At 40.3% G+C, this 17787-nt stretch overlaps 1 protein-coding gene across 1 annotated transcript in view; it reads right to left on the minus strand.

Annotated features, from left to right (window-relative positions):
* Positions 1-17787, minus strand: part of LOC146139988 (uncharacterized) — a 103220-nt gene that overhangs the window by 48648 nt on the left and 36785 nt on the right. Inside the window, 22 exon segments of the mRNA XM_083392583.1 lie at positions 183-300; positions 915-1204; positions 1884-2129; positions 3042-3219; positions 3856-3997; positions 4257-4373; positions 4544-4670; positions 5136-5729; positions 6225-6776; positions 7538-7684; positions 8088-8204; positions 9064-9249; positions 9925-10080; positions 10415-10576; positions 10976-11100; positions 12080-12270; positions 12989-13146; positions 13665-13829; positions 14613-14719; positions 15541-15700; positions 16929-17093; positions 17480-17713. Of these exon segments, the coding sequence (XP_083248709.1) occupies positions 183-300; positions 915-1204; positions 1884-2129; positions 3042-3219; positions 3856-3997; positions 4257-4373; positions 4544-4670; positions 5136-5729; positions 6225-6776; positions 7538-7684; positions 8088-8204; positions 9064-9249; positions 9925-10080; positions 10415-10576; positions 10976-11100; positions 12080-12270; positions 12989-13146; positions 13665-13829; positions 14613-14719; positions 15541-15700; positions 16929-17093; positions 17480-17713 (4437 nt within the window).

A 17787-nucleotide genomic window follows, 5' to 3' on the forward strand; every position in this document is an offset into this window, starting at 1 on the left:
TAAATTCTGTAGTTGTAAATTTATATCTTAACAAATTTAAAATAAATAATCAGAATTAAAAAGTTTTACTGAAATTTTAAGTCTTAATACTTAAAAAATATAATTTTTCAAAGTGTAACTCTATTTAATTCAGATGTAAAATATATATTACTGCTATATCAGAATGGAGAAAGTTCTTATACCAGCAGGACAAGGGTTGTCGATGAAGTCTATAGTTCCAAGTGGGCAGTAGTAGCCCGGTTCGCATACTTTGCACACACTCTGGGCCTCGTCCTTGTTGTAGAAGCCAGGTGGACATTGCTGGATGAAAAAAAACGTTTTAGCTAACGTGTCGACTTCTTTCACGCGGTAGCAAAAAGTTTGGCTGATATCTGGGTTGGTCATATTATAAAGTCCCTTTCGTGAATAACTATAATAGGCATTTAAAGGGTTCTTAAAGCAAATGAGGTGGTTTTCAGTTGTTTCACAACATTATTTCCTGAACATTTGAAAGCTTGAGTAAATTCAATAAAACAAAAAAATTATTATATATATATTTTAAGAAAAGTAACCAGCTGACAAAAAAGTAACCATGTGTTAGATTATATTTTATTTTTTAACTACTATTATTGGCATTTTTACATGTTTACTTTTTGTACAGAAACTGACGATGCCTTACAGGCAAAAAATATATTTCTGTAAAATTTTAAGAAATTATTTTATGTTTTATCTGTTTTATAAACAGTCTTAAGACTATGTGTTAGATTTATTTATTCTAAGTAAATTGTAACACCTATGGAAAAAATCACCTAAAACTAAACCAATCAAAAGTACCAGAAAAAAAAACTTCGTCCAAACAACAAATTATAGCGTTTGAAAATAGATTCCCAGTTTAGCGCTGGCAAACCACCATAAAAAAGTCCCCGATCGCCCACCTCGGTCCGATTGCTTCCCTTCACGCAGAAGGTTCCGTTCGGGCATACGTCGCCCACACTGGCGTACACGGCGCCGGGAATCGCGTCGCAAAAGCTGCTGCCGGTCAGGCGCGGGTTGGGAACATTGACGCCCTCGGCGCAGTAGAAGCCCTGCTCGCACTCGGCAGTTGGGCCGGTGAGTGTGGTGCCGTCGCAGTAGTGCCCCGCGATGCACGGCGTACACTGGCTCGCGTTCGCCAGGCCCTCGATATCGGAGAAGGAGCCTGGCGGGCAGGGCGACCAGTCGAGACCTGTAAAATAGGGGGATATTGAGAGGGTCGTAAAATTTGAGGGGTTAGCGCTCGACTACCGAAAGTCGCGCGAGATGCATTGCAGTGCTTTAGTATTTGGCCGCCTATAGTTTACATTGTATGGTGACTGTTGCAATATTAAGGGATATGGTAATTCTTAGGTGGAATGCTGTCTTTAAATCTACGGGTATGTAAAACGTGAATGCAGTGGGCATTAAATGCTGTACGGGCCATAAAATGTATGCTTTGCATGTTGTATGTGCAAACAAAGAGGTCACATGTTTCGATACGAGTTTGTATCACCTTCAGTTAATGTGTGATACAAGCTCGTATTGAAATAATCTCGATCGTTTGACCTTTTTGGCTGTGCAGTTCATTTTTAAGCTACATTCCAGATCCGTGCACACCAAGAGGTCACACGTTTTAAAAGTTTATGTAATTGTATTGTTTCAATGGCAGACCTAAAAACTGCCAAAATAACATTATTTCTGGTTCAAAACTTATACGCGCGATACTTATCCAGAAGCATCATAAAGTTGATGTGAATCACCATAATATAATTGCCACACGGTACAGTAAAAACATACAGGTTTACAACTTGTAAGTATTCTACGCTATTTCCAAGAAAATATATAACGCATAATTAGCAAAAACACGACGAATCCAAATTCCAACGTACCAGTTCCCTCTGGGCAGAAGTAGCCCGCGGGACAGGGCTTTGTCAGCGACGTGACGTCACCGGGTATGACGTCAGCCGACGCGCAGTAGAAACCTTCGGTGCAGGGCGTGCAGTTGGACGAAAGGCTGCTGAGAGCGAAGTATCCGTCGTCACAGGCGAGGTATGTGGGCGAACCGGGTGGACATTTGAAGCCGATTGGACACACGATCTGGGTAGCCGAAGTTGTCCCGTTCGGACAGTAGTAACCTGTAATGTATAGAAGTAAACTGTAATGGACAATAGTAACATGTAATGGACAGCAGTTATCTGTAATGTATAGTAGTAATCTGTAATGGACAATAGAAATCTGTAATGCATAGTAGCAATCTGTAATCGACAATAGTAACTTGTAATGGAGAATAGTAATCTGTAATGGACAATACTAATTTGTAATGTATAGTAGTAATCTGTAATGGACAATAGTAACCTGTAATGAAGAATAGTAATATGTAACGGACAATAAAAATATATCCGGCAATGGACAGCAGTAGCCTGCAATGTGCAATAGTAACCATCTGAAATATGTAACGGACAGTAGGTGTACTGTACAGGAATAACATACAATGGCCAGTAGAGACAAATTACGGAGAAAAGTGAAGTGCTATAGTCCAAGGAAAGTTATAGTGATTAGGGTCAAAAAGCATGCAGTCGTCACCTAAAGACCGCACTTAACAACGGTCAAAACCATTTAACGGCTCAGTGTAACCTGCAACTGTAACAATATAGTCCCAACACTAAGGAGCAGTTCACTAAACTGTATTGGCGACCGATAAACTTCAATATTGATAAGGTTTATAGAGACAACCGGTTCTCTAAATGAGTTATTTAAGTTGTCGAGCCCAAAGCCGTATTGCTTTAAGTTTAAATCAAAAAAAAAAATTATAAAAGTTGACCAGTACTAATTGAAAGCAACCTGTTACGAGAATACGAGAAATCTAAACAGCACGCTATAAATGATTGTTGTATAACAACGTCCTTGCTAAATAGCTTTTATTATCGTTACCTTGGAGAGACTAGCAATACTTCAAGGCAAGAGTGCCAATACATTTCGTTTTTCGTAAACAAAGAATCAAAAAAGTTCAAAGCTGTTCAGGTAAAATGTTAGAAAAAGTTTCGTACCTGCTTCGCATTGAGCGGTCACGTTGGTTTGTCCTATCCCATCACAATAGAAGCCCTGGGTACATGTGGTGCATTCATCTTGAGATGAGAGGCCCTCTGTCGACGAAAAAGTCGACTCCTTGCAATACTGGGGCGTGGGAGATTGCAGCGGACAGAAAGAACCAGGAGGGCAGATTATCTGAAAAAAATTGATTTCATGGATGGAGATTCTATGTGTACTGCTTTGCAACAATAAGTTAGAAACCAAAATTGCTTTAGCGCTGGGTAACCTATAATTACTTTTATTGGTAACTTGTAATTTTTCTCAAAAAAAAATTAGAAAACTCTTCTTCAGCTATAGATCAAACAAATGTGGAACCGGATCGGCACCGAATGTAGTTACATAATTTAAGTCCTAAAAAAATCGGATATGTTTGGTTTGTGGCCTCTTGCGACAAATCGTTTATAACCACAGCATGTTAGTGGCGTCAAATACATTGATCAACTTTGAAATCGCAGGGGCGTTGTTATTTTATTGTTAAACACTAAATACGTGTGGTGTAATAGTTCTGCAAAACCAAAACGTTTTTTTGGTTTACAGACTTCAGAAAACATTGCGCGTCAAAATAGATCGATAACTCATGAACGATTTTTGATTACAGAAATAAATAGGTGACAGTTTAATAAGGTGATTAGAGCATATACCTAGGTTGTTCTACATTTTGTTGCATACCTTTTATTATTGTTGCAAAACTATATTATTATTAAGTGCTTACAAACCTAAACATTTTTGTTTATTGGGCGCCACTAGATTAGAAGTATTAGGCATAGATACCTGTCTTGGGTCGGTCGAACCGGAAGGACAGTAGAAGCCGGGTTCACACTGACCACTGTCGCCACCTAGTGCCGTTCCGTTGCAATAAAAACCAGCGGTGCAGTTTGTACACTCGCCGGCGCTCTGGAGCATCTCCGACGTTCTGTCGGAAAATAATTTTTTAATGTATTCTATTGTATTTTAATGTATCTGTATAAGGGATATTTGAATAAGCCACCAACTTATAAAAAACTACGCCTCGCTGTTGCTCGACAACACGGTGGACAAGAAAAACCTAAAGCACTACATGATTCAACTACGATTAAAAAGAGGTCTTTTTCGCTGTGTGCTTTTAATTAGGTTACCTTCTTTGGGAGTTAAAAGTACTATAATCTGTTGATCCGCCCGCACGTCACGCTTACCCGTATGTCCCTTGTGGACAAGGCTTGGGCTGGTCAGTTCCTTCTGGACAGAAGTACCTGGCTGGACACACGTCCGCTTCCGCGCCCAGAGAGGGGGTTGTCGAGTTGGACGAGGACCTGACAAATGCAGTTAAGAAATTTCGACATACTGACATATAAAAACGATTTAAATAACTTAAGCTTGAACTGTTTATTATGTTGTTACACGAACAAGTCACTTTCCACCTGTATAAACAAAGTGCAAACCAAACGTTCAGATAGGCTCATGATTGAACGAATCAACATACTTGCAAAAGTATCCGGCCTGACAGAGTTTGTAGGGTGTCTCCAAACCAGGCTCGTCACAGGCGAAAGTGCCGGGACAGAAGCTGCAATCGTTTATCGACGAAGCGCCGGTGCGATTGTTGTAAGTTCCTTTGGGTAATAAAAAGTGTGATGTGCTGAGAATTCCGGTAAAACACTGTAGCCATGAAGCCCAAAACTACTACCAACGCCGTGCCAATACTTTGGCAAAAAAATATATTGATATCTTGTCATTGCCAATTCCTAAATATGACCTGCGCGAATACTCCACGCGGTTAACGACAACACTTAGACACATTCGTCAAATAATTTTGGAAAATAATGAAAGCTTTACTGTCCATATTGACGAACTTATACAAAATGTTGGACATGCGCTGAGAAAATAGAAACAAAGCTCTGAGAAATAAAACAAAACGCATAAAACTCATCCTTAAACTAGTACGAAAAATATAGTTAAACTTAAACACACCTAAAAAAATAATTGGGAGAAAAGGATTGAACACTGCTCTGAAAGAAGAACACAGCTCCCACAAAAGACGAAAAATTTAAACTAGCTCCACAAAGCGCTTCGCATACCTGGCGGGCAAGGATTCTGCCGCTCGTGTCGCGTGCCGTTCTCGCAGAAGTATCCGGCCGGGCAGACCACCTCGTACGGGTTGACGACCGGCGCGAAGGTGGCGTTGCAAACGAAGCCGGCTGGACAGATCTCACAAAACGACCGGGTGCTATCATTCTGGTAATAGCCGCTTCCGCACCACGACTGGTCGCCGACGCCGGGCAGACAAAAGTGCCCGGGATCGCAAGGCACCGACTCGCCGCGCGTATTGTTCCCGGGGCAGTAGTAGCCTGCTGTACAGTTGCCATCGGGCGCTGCAAGCCCGTCCACCGAGCAGAACTGACCCGCTATGCACGGCAAACAGTCCCCAACGTCGTCGGCGCCCGGTGCCGGCCGGTAGGTGCCCTTCTTGCAGGCGAATTCCTCCACGGTGCCGCCGGGACAGTAGTGGCCTGACTTGCAGGGCCGCCCGACCAGGGGCTCTGAGCCGTTCGGGGTGGCGCTGGTCGAGTTCTGAAGGCAGATGAAGCCAGGCGCGCATGGGTCGGAGGGGGTGCTCAGGTTGGATCGGTCGCAGTAATGTCCGATCGTGCAAGGGATAGGAGCCCACGAACCTGTAGGGAAAGAAGCTTGTGGCAATAGGCAACATCTTATTGAGGCTTTTAAAAAACTTTTGTTTACCGCCAATTAGATACATTTGTACTTGTCCACTTTTACTAACGGCTCGAATGTTAGGTAGAATTGTTTTGGAAATGAAATCGCATAGCTAGAATAATTCACATGCCGGTAGGAAAATACTTTTTCGCAGGCAAAATATGACAGGTAATTATGTTAAAATCGACAGTGAAATACCCAGTGTGAAATTACCTCTTAGAAATATTTCCACGGAACAAAACCAACAAAAAAAAACATTTTTGTGCTTTTACAAAATTACAAATTTTTACAGTTGCTGAACTTCCAGTTACACTGACTTTTACGTAAACTGTACAAACGAACATATCCGCAAACGCTAAAACCAAAACACAGTTAACTATTTCACTCGGCTGCTCTTTCGCCTTATCCAGTATCCAGGCCACATTTCCCAAACAAAAGGCGGCGCACGGACGAACCTTCGGGGCAAAAGAAGCCCGGCGGGCAGTTGCTCCCCTCCGTCGGTGAATCGACGGGCGTCGGGGTGGTGCTGCCGGACACACAGTAGAAGCCGGCGCTGCAGTTTCCTTCAGGGCCCGGCAGGCCGTTGCTGCCGCAGTAGTGGCCCGGGTCGCAGGCCAGGCAGTCGTCGGGCGAGGTCTTGTTCTTGTACGCGTTGTAGGTGCCGGCCTTGCAGGGGTACTGGGTAGACTTGTTGGTACCGAGGGGGCAATAGTGGCCGACCGGGCAGCCGTTCCACTCAAACCCGGTGCTCCTGAGGGGGCAAAAGTACCCCGGTTCGCAAGGGGTGCAGACATAAGCGCCCTGGTAATCGCTGTAACTGCCAGCCGGACAGTCGGCCGGGGCATCGCTGCCTTCGGGGCAGTGGTAACCAGGGGGGCAGATACCCCCTATTCCGGTGTTTCCCCCACCACAGCACGTACAATTGTCTGTGCTGGTTTCGGTGCTCAGGTAGCTAGTGGTGCCGTTGCCGGGCCGCGCCCTGTCCACGCCCCTCTCGCAGTAGAAACCTATAGGAACAACGTTGACAGGGTTTACTGTTTCGTTATAGCGTTTTGTATCGCAAGAAAAACAGTTGTAAACGCAGGGTCGAAAATGTGACGGTACATGTTCTTGAATTAAACTAGGCCCTATTTAAACAAGTATTTGACTTCGATAAGCATACATATAGTAACAGTGTTTTAATGACTTAAGTCAATTAAGTGCATTTAAGTCACTGTTTTCAAATGAATTGACTTGACTTAAGTTGTTCGGGCAAAACTAATCGAGTTGATTTAAGTCTTTCAGACAATGACTTGACTTGACTTAAGTCTTTTGGACAAATGACTTGACTTGACTTAAGTCTTTTGGACAAATGACTTGACTTGACTTAAGCCTTTTGGACAAATGACGTGGGTTGGAATGAATTGTTTTCTTTAAGTATTTTTTTTTATTAAATCGAGCTATTTATCCAAATATTCGCACACAAAACAAATCGCTTGCGCAACTGATGATTTAGAATGGGACTTGACTTGTTATTTATTCAAAATGACTTGACTTGGACCAAGTTATTTTGCAAATGACTAGTCTGGGACTCAAGTCATTTCAAAATGACATCCTTACAACACTGCATGATGATATCAAAAAGGCATAAACAGGTATTTTTGCCTTACGTTACTGTTTTAAAGATGAATTTGGGCACAACGAAAAGCTGTCAAAAAACAAAAAGTTCAATATTTCTATAGGCCTCTTTTTGATAAAAAAAATAAATGTTGATCACAGCTGAACTTGCCTGGATCACATAAAGCTGTGACTTTGGTCTGGTGCAAACCTTCGCAGTAAAACCTGGGTTCGCATTTCGTGCATTGCCCCACCTCGGACAAACCGGTCTCATTGCTGTAGGTGCCTGGCGGACATGGCTGCCACCAAGTCGAGTTACCTTAAAACGGATAAAGTAAAATGAAAACTGATAAACTAATTACTTAAGTTAATGTTTATAAAGAAGCAGCGGTTTTGGCGACGTTTTAAATCTCTGATTAGAGGGTTCCATTCAATGTGGCTTATTAATATTTTTAACTGACAGCGAATTATTATTAGAGTCAGACAATATATCTGCCCTGTTTAAAACTTAATTTTGCAATATTTAATATCAACACTAACAAACGGAGCAAGAATAGTTAAATGCCTATTATAACTTTGTATGCTTCAAAAACGTAATGTTTCCAGAATCTATGGTTCTCCGAACAAAAAACAGATTTCGCTATATTAGAACTCAAACCATACTTGCTGTTGTTTGTGTATTTTACCTTAAATTAGCACATCAATTGAATTTGCGTATTTACCTGTTCCCGATGGACAATAGTAGCCTTCTGGACAGGGCTGTAAGTTCAGGGTAGAGTTGGACTCATCGACGGGCAGACAGTAAAAGCCAGGGGGGCAAGTGTCGCAAGTAAATCGACCTAAATAAGGCACATTTGCGCTTTATTAAAAATAAAATTATGGTTAAAGATTGTATTTAGACACAATATGTAAAAATTCACACATAAAAAACATCAAAACCCAACAATGGGTTAGCAACAGTTAGAAATAGGGTTGTCCATTAAAATCGGATTAGCGCCTATACCCGATGCCAAGTGGTAGTATCTGCACTCGTCCGATACTAAGCTGGTATCGGTGCCGATCCGATATCAAAATAATTTCGGCCATGATTTGCGATTCGACTTAGCTATATTCTACTTTAAAACGTCAATGTAAAAACAAAATAGAAAATTAACAACTGAAGGTAACTAAACTTATCAACGCTAAAGTATTTTTTGTTCAATAAGCTGGTAGAACAATTCCTTTGAAGGTTTTCTTTAATTTATTTTGCATGTATGAGCACAGAGATAATGTCATTTAGTGTCGCATCGGATCGCGATAATTGTAGTCCAAAAAATCAAGGGTCGGTTTTGGTATTAAATACGGAGTGATGAATACCCCTAGTTAGAAATGTTGGAATTAAAAAAAACAAACTTCAAACTGGTACCTTTTCATATATATGAGCTTTGATTTTCCTATATTTGAACACTATATAAATACCAATCTTTGTATATGGCCGTATTTCTACTTTGACCTGATGAAGCACGATTGTGCGAAAGTTGTCGAGAATCCAATACAATTTGTCTTTATACAGTGCCACCTGATTCCTCTATATAAATACCCTAAAGTCATTTTTTGTTAAAGCACGAAACAGCCGATACCTCCCAGACGAATATCAATTATCAGTCTCTAGCTGGCGCTTGCCATACGTTAAAGACGCGATCAGGCCTTGGCACGAACCTGTGGAGTTGGTGTAGGTTCCAGGGGTGCACTGTTGGGGCTTGGCGCTCCCGGTGGGGCACACCATGCCAGCGGGGCAGGGGTTGTCCAGGGTGTTGCTTTGACCCTCGAGACAATAGTAGCCGGCCAGACAAGCGTCGAGGTCCGTAATCGAAGTCTTGGCAGACTCGTTGCAATAAAAGCCGGCTGAAAACCAATAATACATCATTGTCAACCTTTTTTTTCTAAAAAAATTTGGGTTTTATCTTATCAGTATTTTTTTAAATATCAGAAAGCATTAGAGCGACGTCGATGGTTAATACCGACGCATACGTACTTGTTCGGTACTGGAGAGACCAAATTGATATAGGGATTTCAACAAAGTTTAAAAATAAACAATCTGGCGTTAACATGTTTTACATTAAACAATTTGGCATTCATCATAGTAATAGTGACATAGGTGTTGCGTAAAACGTAGTTTTTGCAAACAAGCAGGTATTTGGGATGCCTAGACGAAGTATTGACAATACTGCGTTCTTTGCATTTAAGTGTATTACTAGTATAAGAAATAATCAAGATGCCTAAATAAAACCCCATATATATTTCACTGGGACAAGTGGCTCGCCCAAACTATTTTTTCGCCAATTTTAAATGCAATTTTTTTCACTTTTTGATCAAATATTGGGCAAGACTGCTGAGGCCGCGCCGTCGCCGTAGTTACGGCTAGAAACCGGATTGCGATCGAAACTACAGTAAGATTTTTTTTTACTTTTAAGGTAATAATTTTTACTTTTAAAGCAGTTATTTATAAGATCTTGTTGAAGTAGCTTGCCCACATAAACGCTTTGAAATAGGACCAATGGTGTTAACTTTATGTCTCACCATCGCATAAGAAGCAGCTTGACTCGTTGGTAAGCCCGGTTTGGTCGCTCCATTTTCCAGGAGGGCACGGCTTTTGTTCCATGTCACCGGGGCAGTAGTAGCCTTGCGGACAGATCGCGTGCGTCTCATTGCTCGAGCCTGCTGGACAGTAGTAGCCTGCGACCGGACACCGGTAATTTTATATGTATAGTCTTATTTACAAAGTTGTGCGGCTGGGAAATGGTGGGGTTGGTATGCTAACATAGTCATTTTTTACCTTGGTTAATACGGAATTGTCACACACTTATATAACTATAAGTGTCAAGCAATTGCTTATTGCTCTGATGTGTTACGGTCTATTTTATGCAAACATTTGTCCTTTTTAAAATTGTAGAAAAGTTTTTATTCAATTAGTAAATAATAGTTTATAAAATATCAGAATATAAAAACTTCCAAATAAAATTAGTTGAACAACAACAAAAAACACAACCACTACAAGTGTGTTTCGCACCTTCTTTGCACGCGGTTCCATTAACAGTAGAATTGTAGAAGGGGCAGTATGTACCCACGGAACACGCCATACAAGCCGTGGCGTCAGGGGAGCTGGGACTGGGGTTGTAGGTCCCCGGGGGACATGGGGTAGGTACGGTGGTCCCCTTCATGCAGTAGTGGCCTGCAATAAGACGTCAACCATGTATGAGTTAAAAACGCTCAGATTCCAATAATTTCAATAGCAAGGCTGTGGATTAATCGCAACAAAGGTAAGAAATTGTTTTAACTGTATCATTTGTGTCTTTACGGCGTGTCTTTACGGCGCTAAAAAATGATTAAGAGGCAAGCTTTTTTTAATGTGGCGATATTTTAAGAAAATTACCAGGAATGTGTTCCACACGCTTACCTATAGCATACTCACGATTTATTTTTATCGAGGTTGAGTTTAGCATTTATTAAGATTTGAACTTTCGCACTAAAGTGATAGTTTTAATTTTTTTGGAAAAAATGAGGTTCCTTCAGATTTTTACAGATAATATAGTTTTATTTCATTGAACAAACGCGTAAAAGCAAACAGTACCGGGGGTACAGGCGCCATAGAGATCCCCGTTGTCGCTGGGAGTTTTTGACGGCGAACCTTGTCTGCAGAAAAACGTGGCGTCGCATTCTGCAATAGGTTCCGCTAAGCCGAGTCCATCGCAGTACCTATATAAGAAATAATCGATCAGGGCCATGGATCATTACTTAAAATCAACGATAACTAAAAATTTCAGTGGAGAAAAGTTAGAAATATTTTGAACTAGCAATATTCTGTGGCCTTAAGAACAAACTTATGCACGGAATTTTCTATCTTAGGGAATATTTCATAAGAGTTTCACATGGCAAAACTAAAATGGTTTGTAACCTTTTCTACAATAAAATAAAGAAAATATATAACCTGTTGCTTCCAGACATGGTAATACTAATCAAAAACAGCTCCTCTGGTATACCGACGTAATGCTCGCGGCATGCTACAAACACTTGCGCAAGGACTAGAGTAGTGGTTCTCTACCTTTTTACTTTCGTGGTCCATTTTCGTTGCACAAAATTCTGTGGCTCAATAAATTTTTTTGAAAGAGCGAACTATAAAAAAGGTTTAGAACAAAAAAATAGCGCAGCATATATCAATCAATTTCCGTTTTATTTTCATTCCTTCTCAATTCCTCCCCAAGCCATTATTCCTGTAAAATTAGGTATAGTGACACAAATAAAACTAAATTCTTCAATAGATATAGCTTTTTTAAATTTGTCTTTGGCCCACCTTAAAAGTGTCCATGGCCCACCAGTGAGCCCACTGGTGGAGAACCGCTGGACTAGAGGCTACACGTTATCGCTAATTGATTTCTTATCGAGTTGTTACTCGTCCTTTCTTGGATTTGTTTCACGTTTTCCATTTATTGTGCGAAGAGCTGGCTTTCGGTGTCATTCACCCTGACGAAGGCAACTTGCATAGGTTGCCGAAACGTTGGAAAAATAAGGGCGCAAACAAAGTAATAAAACTTAACTACTGCCCAGTGGTTAAATCTAAACTTGTAGACAATTTTTGTGGGTAGCATCAACAAATCAAACATAGAAATTTAAGCTACGACCCGAAATAAATTATATTTTGGGGGTTGGCACGGGTCAAAAAATAACGGCAACTCACATTCCGCCGGTGCAGTCTTGACAGAAGCTGTCGTCCGTGGCCCGCGTGCCGTTAAAGAAGGTTCCGTTACGGCAGGGGTGCTCGGTGGACAGCTTGGTACCTGGCGGGCAGAAGTGGCCAGCGGGACAGTGCGAGTCGTTGTAGAACACAACAGGTGCGCTCGTGCTGTCGCAGTAGTAGCCGGCTTCACACTGCGAGCAAAGTACAGCCTTACTGAACACAGGCTTCCCGTAAATTTGCTAGAAACGGTACTGGGTTCGTTAACATATATATATAATGTTGGAATGTCCTGCCTCGTACATGATTATGATGTATGCAGTTTTACAAAGCCCGACTAGCTTGCTTACCCTGAACCCCCGTAAGTTCTAATATCGCAGTCCTAAACCTGACGGTTAAATCCCAATAAGTTGTTGCGGCTTCGATTTAGAATTAAGTTAATCCTAAACAATTATTTTCGTTTGGACAATGTTTTGTGCACATGGTCTAATAATCATGCCATTTTTAGCAGGTAGTTAAACTCAACCAAATCAAATACAAAAATCTTCAGCGTAATAAAATAAACCGAAATAAAAAGGACACGCTAACGTGTTTTCCTCTCTTACAAACTTATATCATTTTGGAGCAAACTTCACAGTTATCGAGCAAGATATAAATTAACTTTGCAAAAAAGGTCAAGACAAAAAAGATGTTGCATAACTTTTCAATTATTCAGAAACCAACAAGGTGAGTACTACTAAGTTCACAATCGAAGCAAAGGGTCTTATTTGATGAAACACTCAAGCTGCCAATCAACTGTAGAGAGCTGAATAATTTAAAACACATAAAATAAAAAGTTTGTTTGACAAACTGCTCATGAATTAACCTATAGGACATAACAAGCTTTTCAATTTAATTTTCAAGACAACTCACTTCTTTGCATGATCCCTGGCCGCGCTGGTCTTGGTAAGTTCCGGACGGGCACCGGATCTCTTCGGACGAGTTTAGGGGGCAAAAGTGACCCTGGGGGCATTCCAACCACTGCGAGTTGTTGGCCCCACCATCACAGTAAAATCCCTCGTCACAGGGACCTGCAGAAACCAAAAAACTATTCGGTAATAAATGTGGTTCTGCAGATGGATTTTGGTTAACAATGCACTTAAAATACCTAATAGAACGCAACGTTGAACATCGCAGAATAATTGAAACCGGATCAATTTCATAGAAACGCAACGGTCCAATACATACATTACTTTAAACATTGATGTAATAATAAAATCAGTTTAGAAAAATAAAAAAACGATGTTTTTTGTTAATTAGCTGCATTTTTTTGTTATAATGCTGAATTTTGAAATGAAAAGCAAACTAGATGTTAGTATTGTGTAAATAAAAAATTGCAACTATGTATTTAAGTGATAGCGTTTGCTTTACAATTTCCCTTTTCATTCTAATATCTAAAAAAGAACGAAGTCAGTTTTTCATAACATCGTTGACTAAAAGTATGCCATAAGAACAACTAAGGTATATTTAATGTAATAAGAAACCTAATTAGTGTGGTAAGAAACAAAAGTTTGTGAGAAACAATCGCATTGAAAACCCAAAGACATACCTGAGTCGTTCACGTTTCCGAACCCGGAGCAATATCTCGCCAGCGGGCAGGACAGGCAGTCGCCCAGATTGGTAGCGTACTCGGTGGGTAGGTGGGTGCCAGGGGGGCACTTTTCCGGGCTCACACTTCCAGCGATGCAGAAACTGCCGGCGGGGCATCGGCCTCCTACACAAATGACAGAAATCAAGCTACAGGTACAACGATACCAGTTATTAAGGTGTTTTTGTAAAAGGGAATTCGTTTCAATATTAATAGAGATAATATTCTGTTTTTTTGGTCGTTAAAATTAAACAAAGATCGAAATAAGTCTTTATATAAATATCTGTTTATTGTAATCTATATGTTATTTTTGATATACGTAAATCAGGGTTTATGTTTTTGAAGAGGTAGGTTCATGAACAACGACACACTAAACTACGTTGTTATGCAAGTTTTTTTGTTATACGACGGTAACTAGATCAAGTGTTCTTAAACTGGGGGTCGCGCCCCCTTTATTCGTCTGCAACTTATTTTAATGCAGTTTATATTCTGACATAGTAAACAACTTAAGTGTGCCATATAGAGGCTTATTTATTGCCCAAACTCTAAGATGGCCAAAAACATATTTTTTATACATATTTTGCATAATTTTGCAGTTAATACTTAAGCGCCATTTCTCACTAAGAGTTGTTTATATTGATATGAAAACACTGCTTGTATAATGCAGATATTTCTAGATTGAAAGCAAGTATGAGAACATGGGCTTTGTGGATCCGAAATTAAATTCGTAAAGGGGTGTGTTTCTCTAAATTAGGTCAAGAGGGGCACGGCCTAAAAAGGTTAAGAACCCCCTGAAATAAATAGTATGAGTGAACTTAGACAAAGATCAACGCACTCACAATGCGCTCACGGTTAAACAAACACGGTATAAATAGCTCTAAAATACGGGAAACGTAAAAAAGCAGATACCAGACACGCCGTCTTCCGGGTCCGACACGGATGCTCCAAGAGTGCAGAAATGACCTTCCTTACAAGGACCGCTCACGTTAAAACGACCCGTACCGCTGCAGTAGAACCTGAGAAAATTCAAACAGATAAATGAATTTGCTGCTGCTAGCGTTTATATAAAATATATTCAAAACAAAACCACGCATAATTTGTTTTCTCTGATCTAGACAACAATCGTTTGATGAGAAAATCTTGATCGAATTTGCTTGGTAAAATGGCGCGACAATTGGCTATACCTAAAACGAGTGCAAGACAGAGTCTTTAAATAACTTTCCAAAGCGTTTGACCACATATACGTCCCCCCCCCCCAAAAAAAAAAAATACAGCCAATTGTCAAAAAGTCTAAATTTGTTATACAGAATAATGTCATTGTTTATTCACAATACAAAACAATCCCAGCAATTATGACAACAAACAATTACTTCTAATATTATAACACTATAATGTTTTTTTCGTACAAAAGCGCCTTTAATATTAGAAAAAAAAATAGTTGTTAAACTTTGGCACGGGAAAAAGTTATAAGATAAACATTGGCACGTCGGCATGTTTGAGTTGGACACCCCTGATCTAGATGCACATTAATTTTTGTTTATGTGCTGAAAGAACAAGTTCTACGTAATTCAAATCATTTTTTAAACATATATGAAAGCAGTTAGAAATTGCGTAGCAAATTAAACGCATTAAAACATTTTTTATAGGCATAAATTGCTTACTATAGAAGTTCTTTACTTGACTTTTTAAAGAAATCGAGTTTGACCAAAATTTATTTTTGCCGATTGCGACTGTCTAAGCGTGATAGAGTATGCGCTTGTAAAAACAAGGATTGGCATTCGCGAAGGACTTCTTTCGGCCGACGAACCTGAATTAAGAAAAGCACATTCAATCTTACCCTGCCGTGCAGTTCGTTGGACTTTCCGAACCCGCCTCGCAGAAAAACCCTTCCGGGCAGATGTTAGCGGTGCCGTTGATGGTTCCGGAGGGGCAGTAGAAGCCCTCTGGACAGGTTCCGTTGGGGGCCGAAAGACCGCTGGTGGCACAATACATGCCGCCTAAAATGTCCAGGTATAAACGATAAACATTTTTGATTTTTTAAGTCAGGTAACTGGACGGTAAGATTATTTTGCATTTCTCCATGAAAAATGTTTCTTAGACGCGCTTAATTTATTGGTTTGCTGATGGTTTTTTAATTTTGTTGCAAAAGCTATTGGCTTTAATATAGGTAATAAAGCTAAAACTCATTAGGGAGCATGCAAGTGCTCTGTTCATATACTATCCAATTTGCTAAATCTCCACCAAGCTTTATAAAAAGGTATTTTGCAGTGGTAAAACCTAGAAAATACGACGCGTTGATATATAATATTTTTAAATATCATGTAACATTATAAAAATCGAATAATTACCAGTTTAGTGTATAATATAATAGCTTCCTAAATAGATATAAAAGTTATTTTAAATGCCGATATCGTAAACACTTCAGTTTCAGTCGAAGGGAAAAATCTAAAGTGTTTGTTTTTTAACAGCGATATCCAAACACATTATACCAGGGGTCGGCAACCTACGGCCCGCGGGCCGGATCCGGCCCGCCGCCTCTTTGACAAATTATAAACACTATTTCACATACTTTTTGACTATTTTAACTGTGTTTAAGCACTTATATAAGTTCGAAAAATTTTCGCGCTTCGCGCGAATGATCTTTCTACGTCCGTTTTGTTTACGTTTTGATGCTCTCTTTTCAACTAGATCAGCACTTCTTTAAGTGCGTCGCGGAAAAACGGAAAACGTATTTAAAAATATTGGACATATTTTTTTAACATTTTTTTATTTTTTATTTTCGGCAAAGTAATAAAAACTTGCAAGAAGTTGAAAGAAATGCCGGTATACCAAAAAAAAATCACGCTCGCTTCGCTCCCTAGTTGTGTCTTCACTTAAAAACGTTTACAAACACTGAGCTAGCTTAACTTTAAATGTTATCGCGTTCCCCAATGTATTTTTATTACGCTTTTCATTAGTAGTATGAATGACGACGAGTGAACTCGAATTTTGAACCAAACAAATGCTTTTTTTCGCGCTTTGCGCCAACACTTTACAGACTCTATGCAAAAAAGATCTTATGCAAAAAAGATCCGAGGCCCGCCTGATACACAGTTGTTCTAAAATGTTAATAACACAATTCTTAGTTATCTTTTTGTGCGGCCCGCAGAGACCTTTCTGCGTTTGGTTTTGGCCCGCGACTAGATAAAGGTTGCCGACCCCTGCATTATACGGTAAGGTATTCACCTGTACACTGCTCGCAATCTCCTTTGCTTGGTTTGCCGGTGAAAGCGTTGAAAGTACCTGCTGGACAGGGGTACTGGTGTCGATCTGTGGTGTCCGCCTCGCAGTAGTGACCAGTCGGACAAGGGAAATCGGTGTAGTTTGCCGTGCCTCCTTCGCAGTAATAACCTGCGCCAACACGTAGGTAACATAAATATATTGTTTAACACTTTGAACTTGGATTTTGGCCTTCTTTTGTGTTAGATCTTTTATGTCAAGCAGCGACAAAATATATATCAATAAAGTTTCTATCGTAAATCAGAAAACAGAACAAAAATTATAATGCAATTTTCTGTTAAAACAAATTTTTTTATTGTTTATATGCTTGATATGAGATAAGCTTGATATTACCATTCGCTCGAACCTATGAATCGGCCCAGTATTATAAATTTAACTATAGGCGAAGTCAATGCAATAAACGCGTGCTAACCACAGACGTTTCCCCCTACTCACGAAAGTATTTTTAAAAAATGCCTGAAAACAAGCCTATGCATCCGCTCCCCTGCAAAGCTTACCAGCGACGCAATTGTCACAGATCGGTTGTCCCGTTTCGGCGGCGTAGGTGCCAGGGGGGCAGGGCAGGGGGAAGGAAGTGTTCCTGGGGCAGTAATGGCCCAGGAAGCAGCGGCCCCCGTACCCGGTCTGGGCGCCGTCGTAGCACCAGGATCCTATCGATGAAGTGCTGTTGTCACCATCCGGCTGCGAACGGTCTATGCCAGACACGCAATAGAAACCCGGGTCGCAAACCGCTAAAAATGAAAAAGAGTGATCAATACGTAGTAAATGGCTAGAGATTCTATTAATATCTATTGGAAAAAGAGTA

This window comes from Ascidiella aspersa, chromosome 6, assembly GCF_963924565.1.
Source record: "Ascidiella aspersa chromosome 6, kaAscAspe10.2, whole genome shotgun sequence".
Classification (NCBI taxonomy): domain Eukaryota; kingdom Metazoa; phylum Chordata; class Ascidiacea; order Phlebobranchia; family Ascidiidae; genus Ascidiella; species Ascidiella aspersa.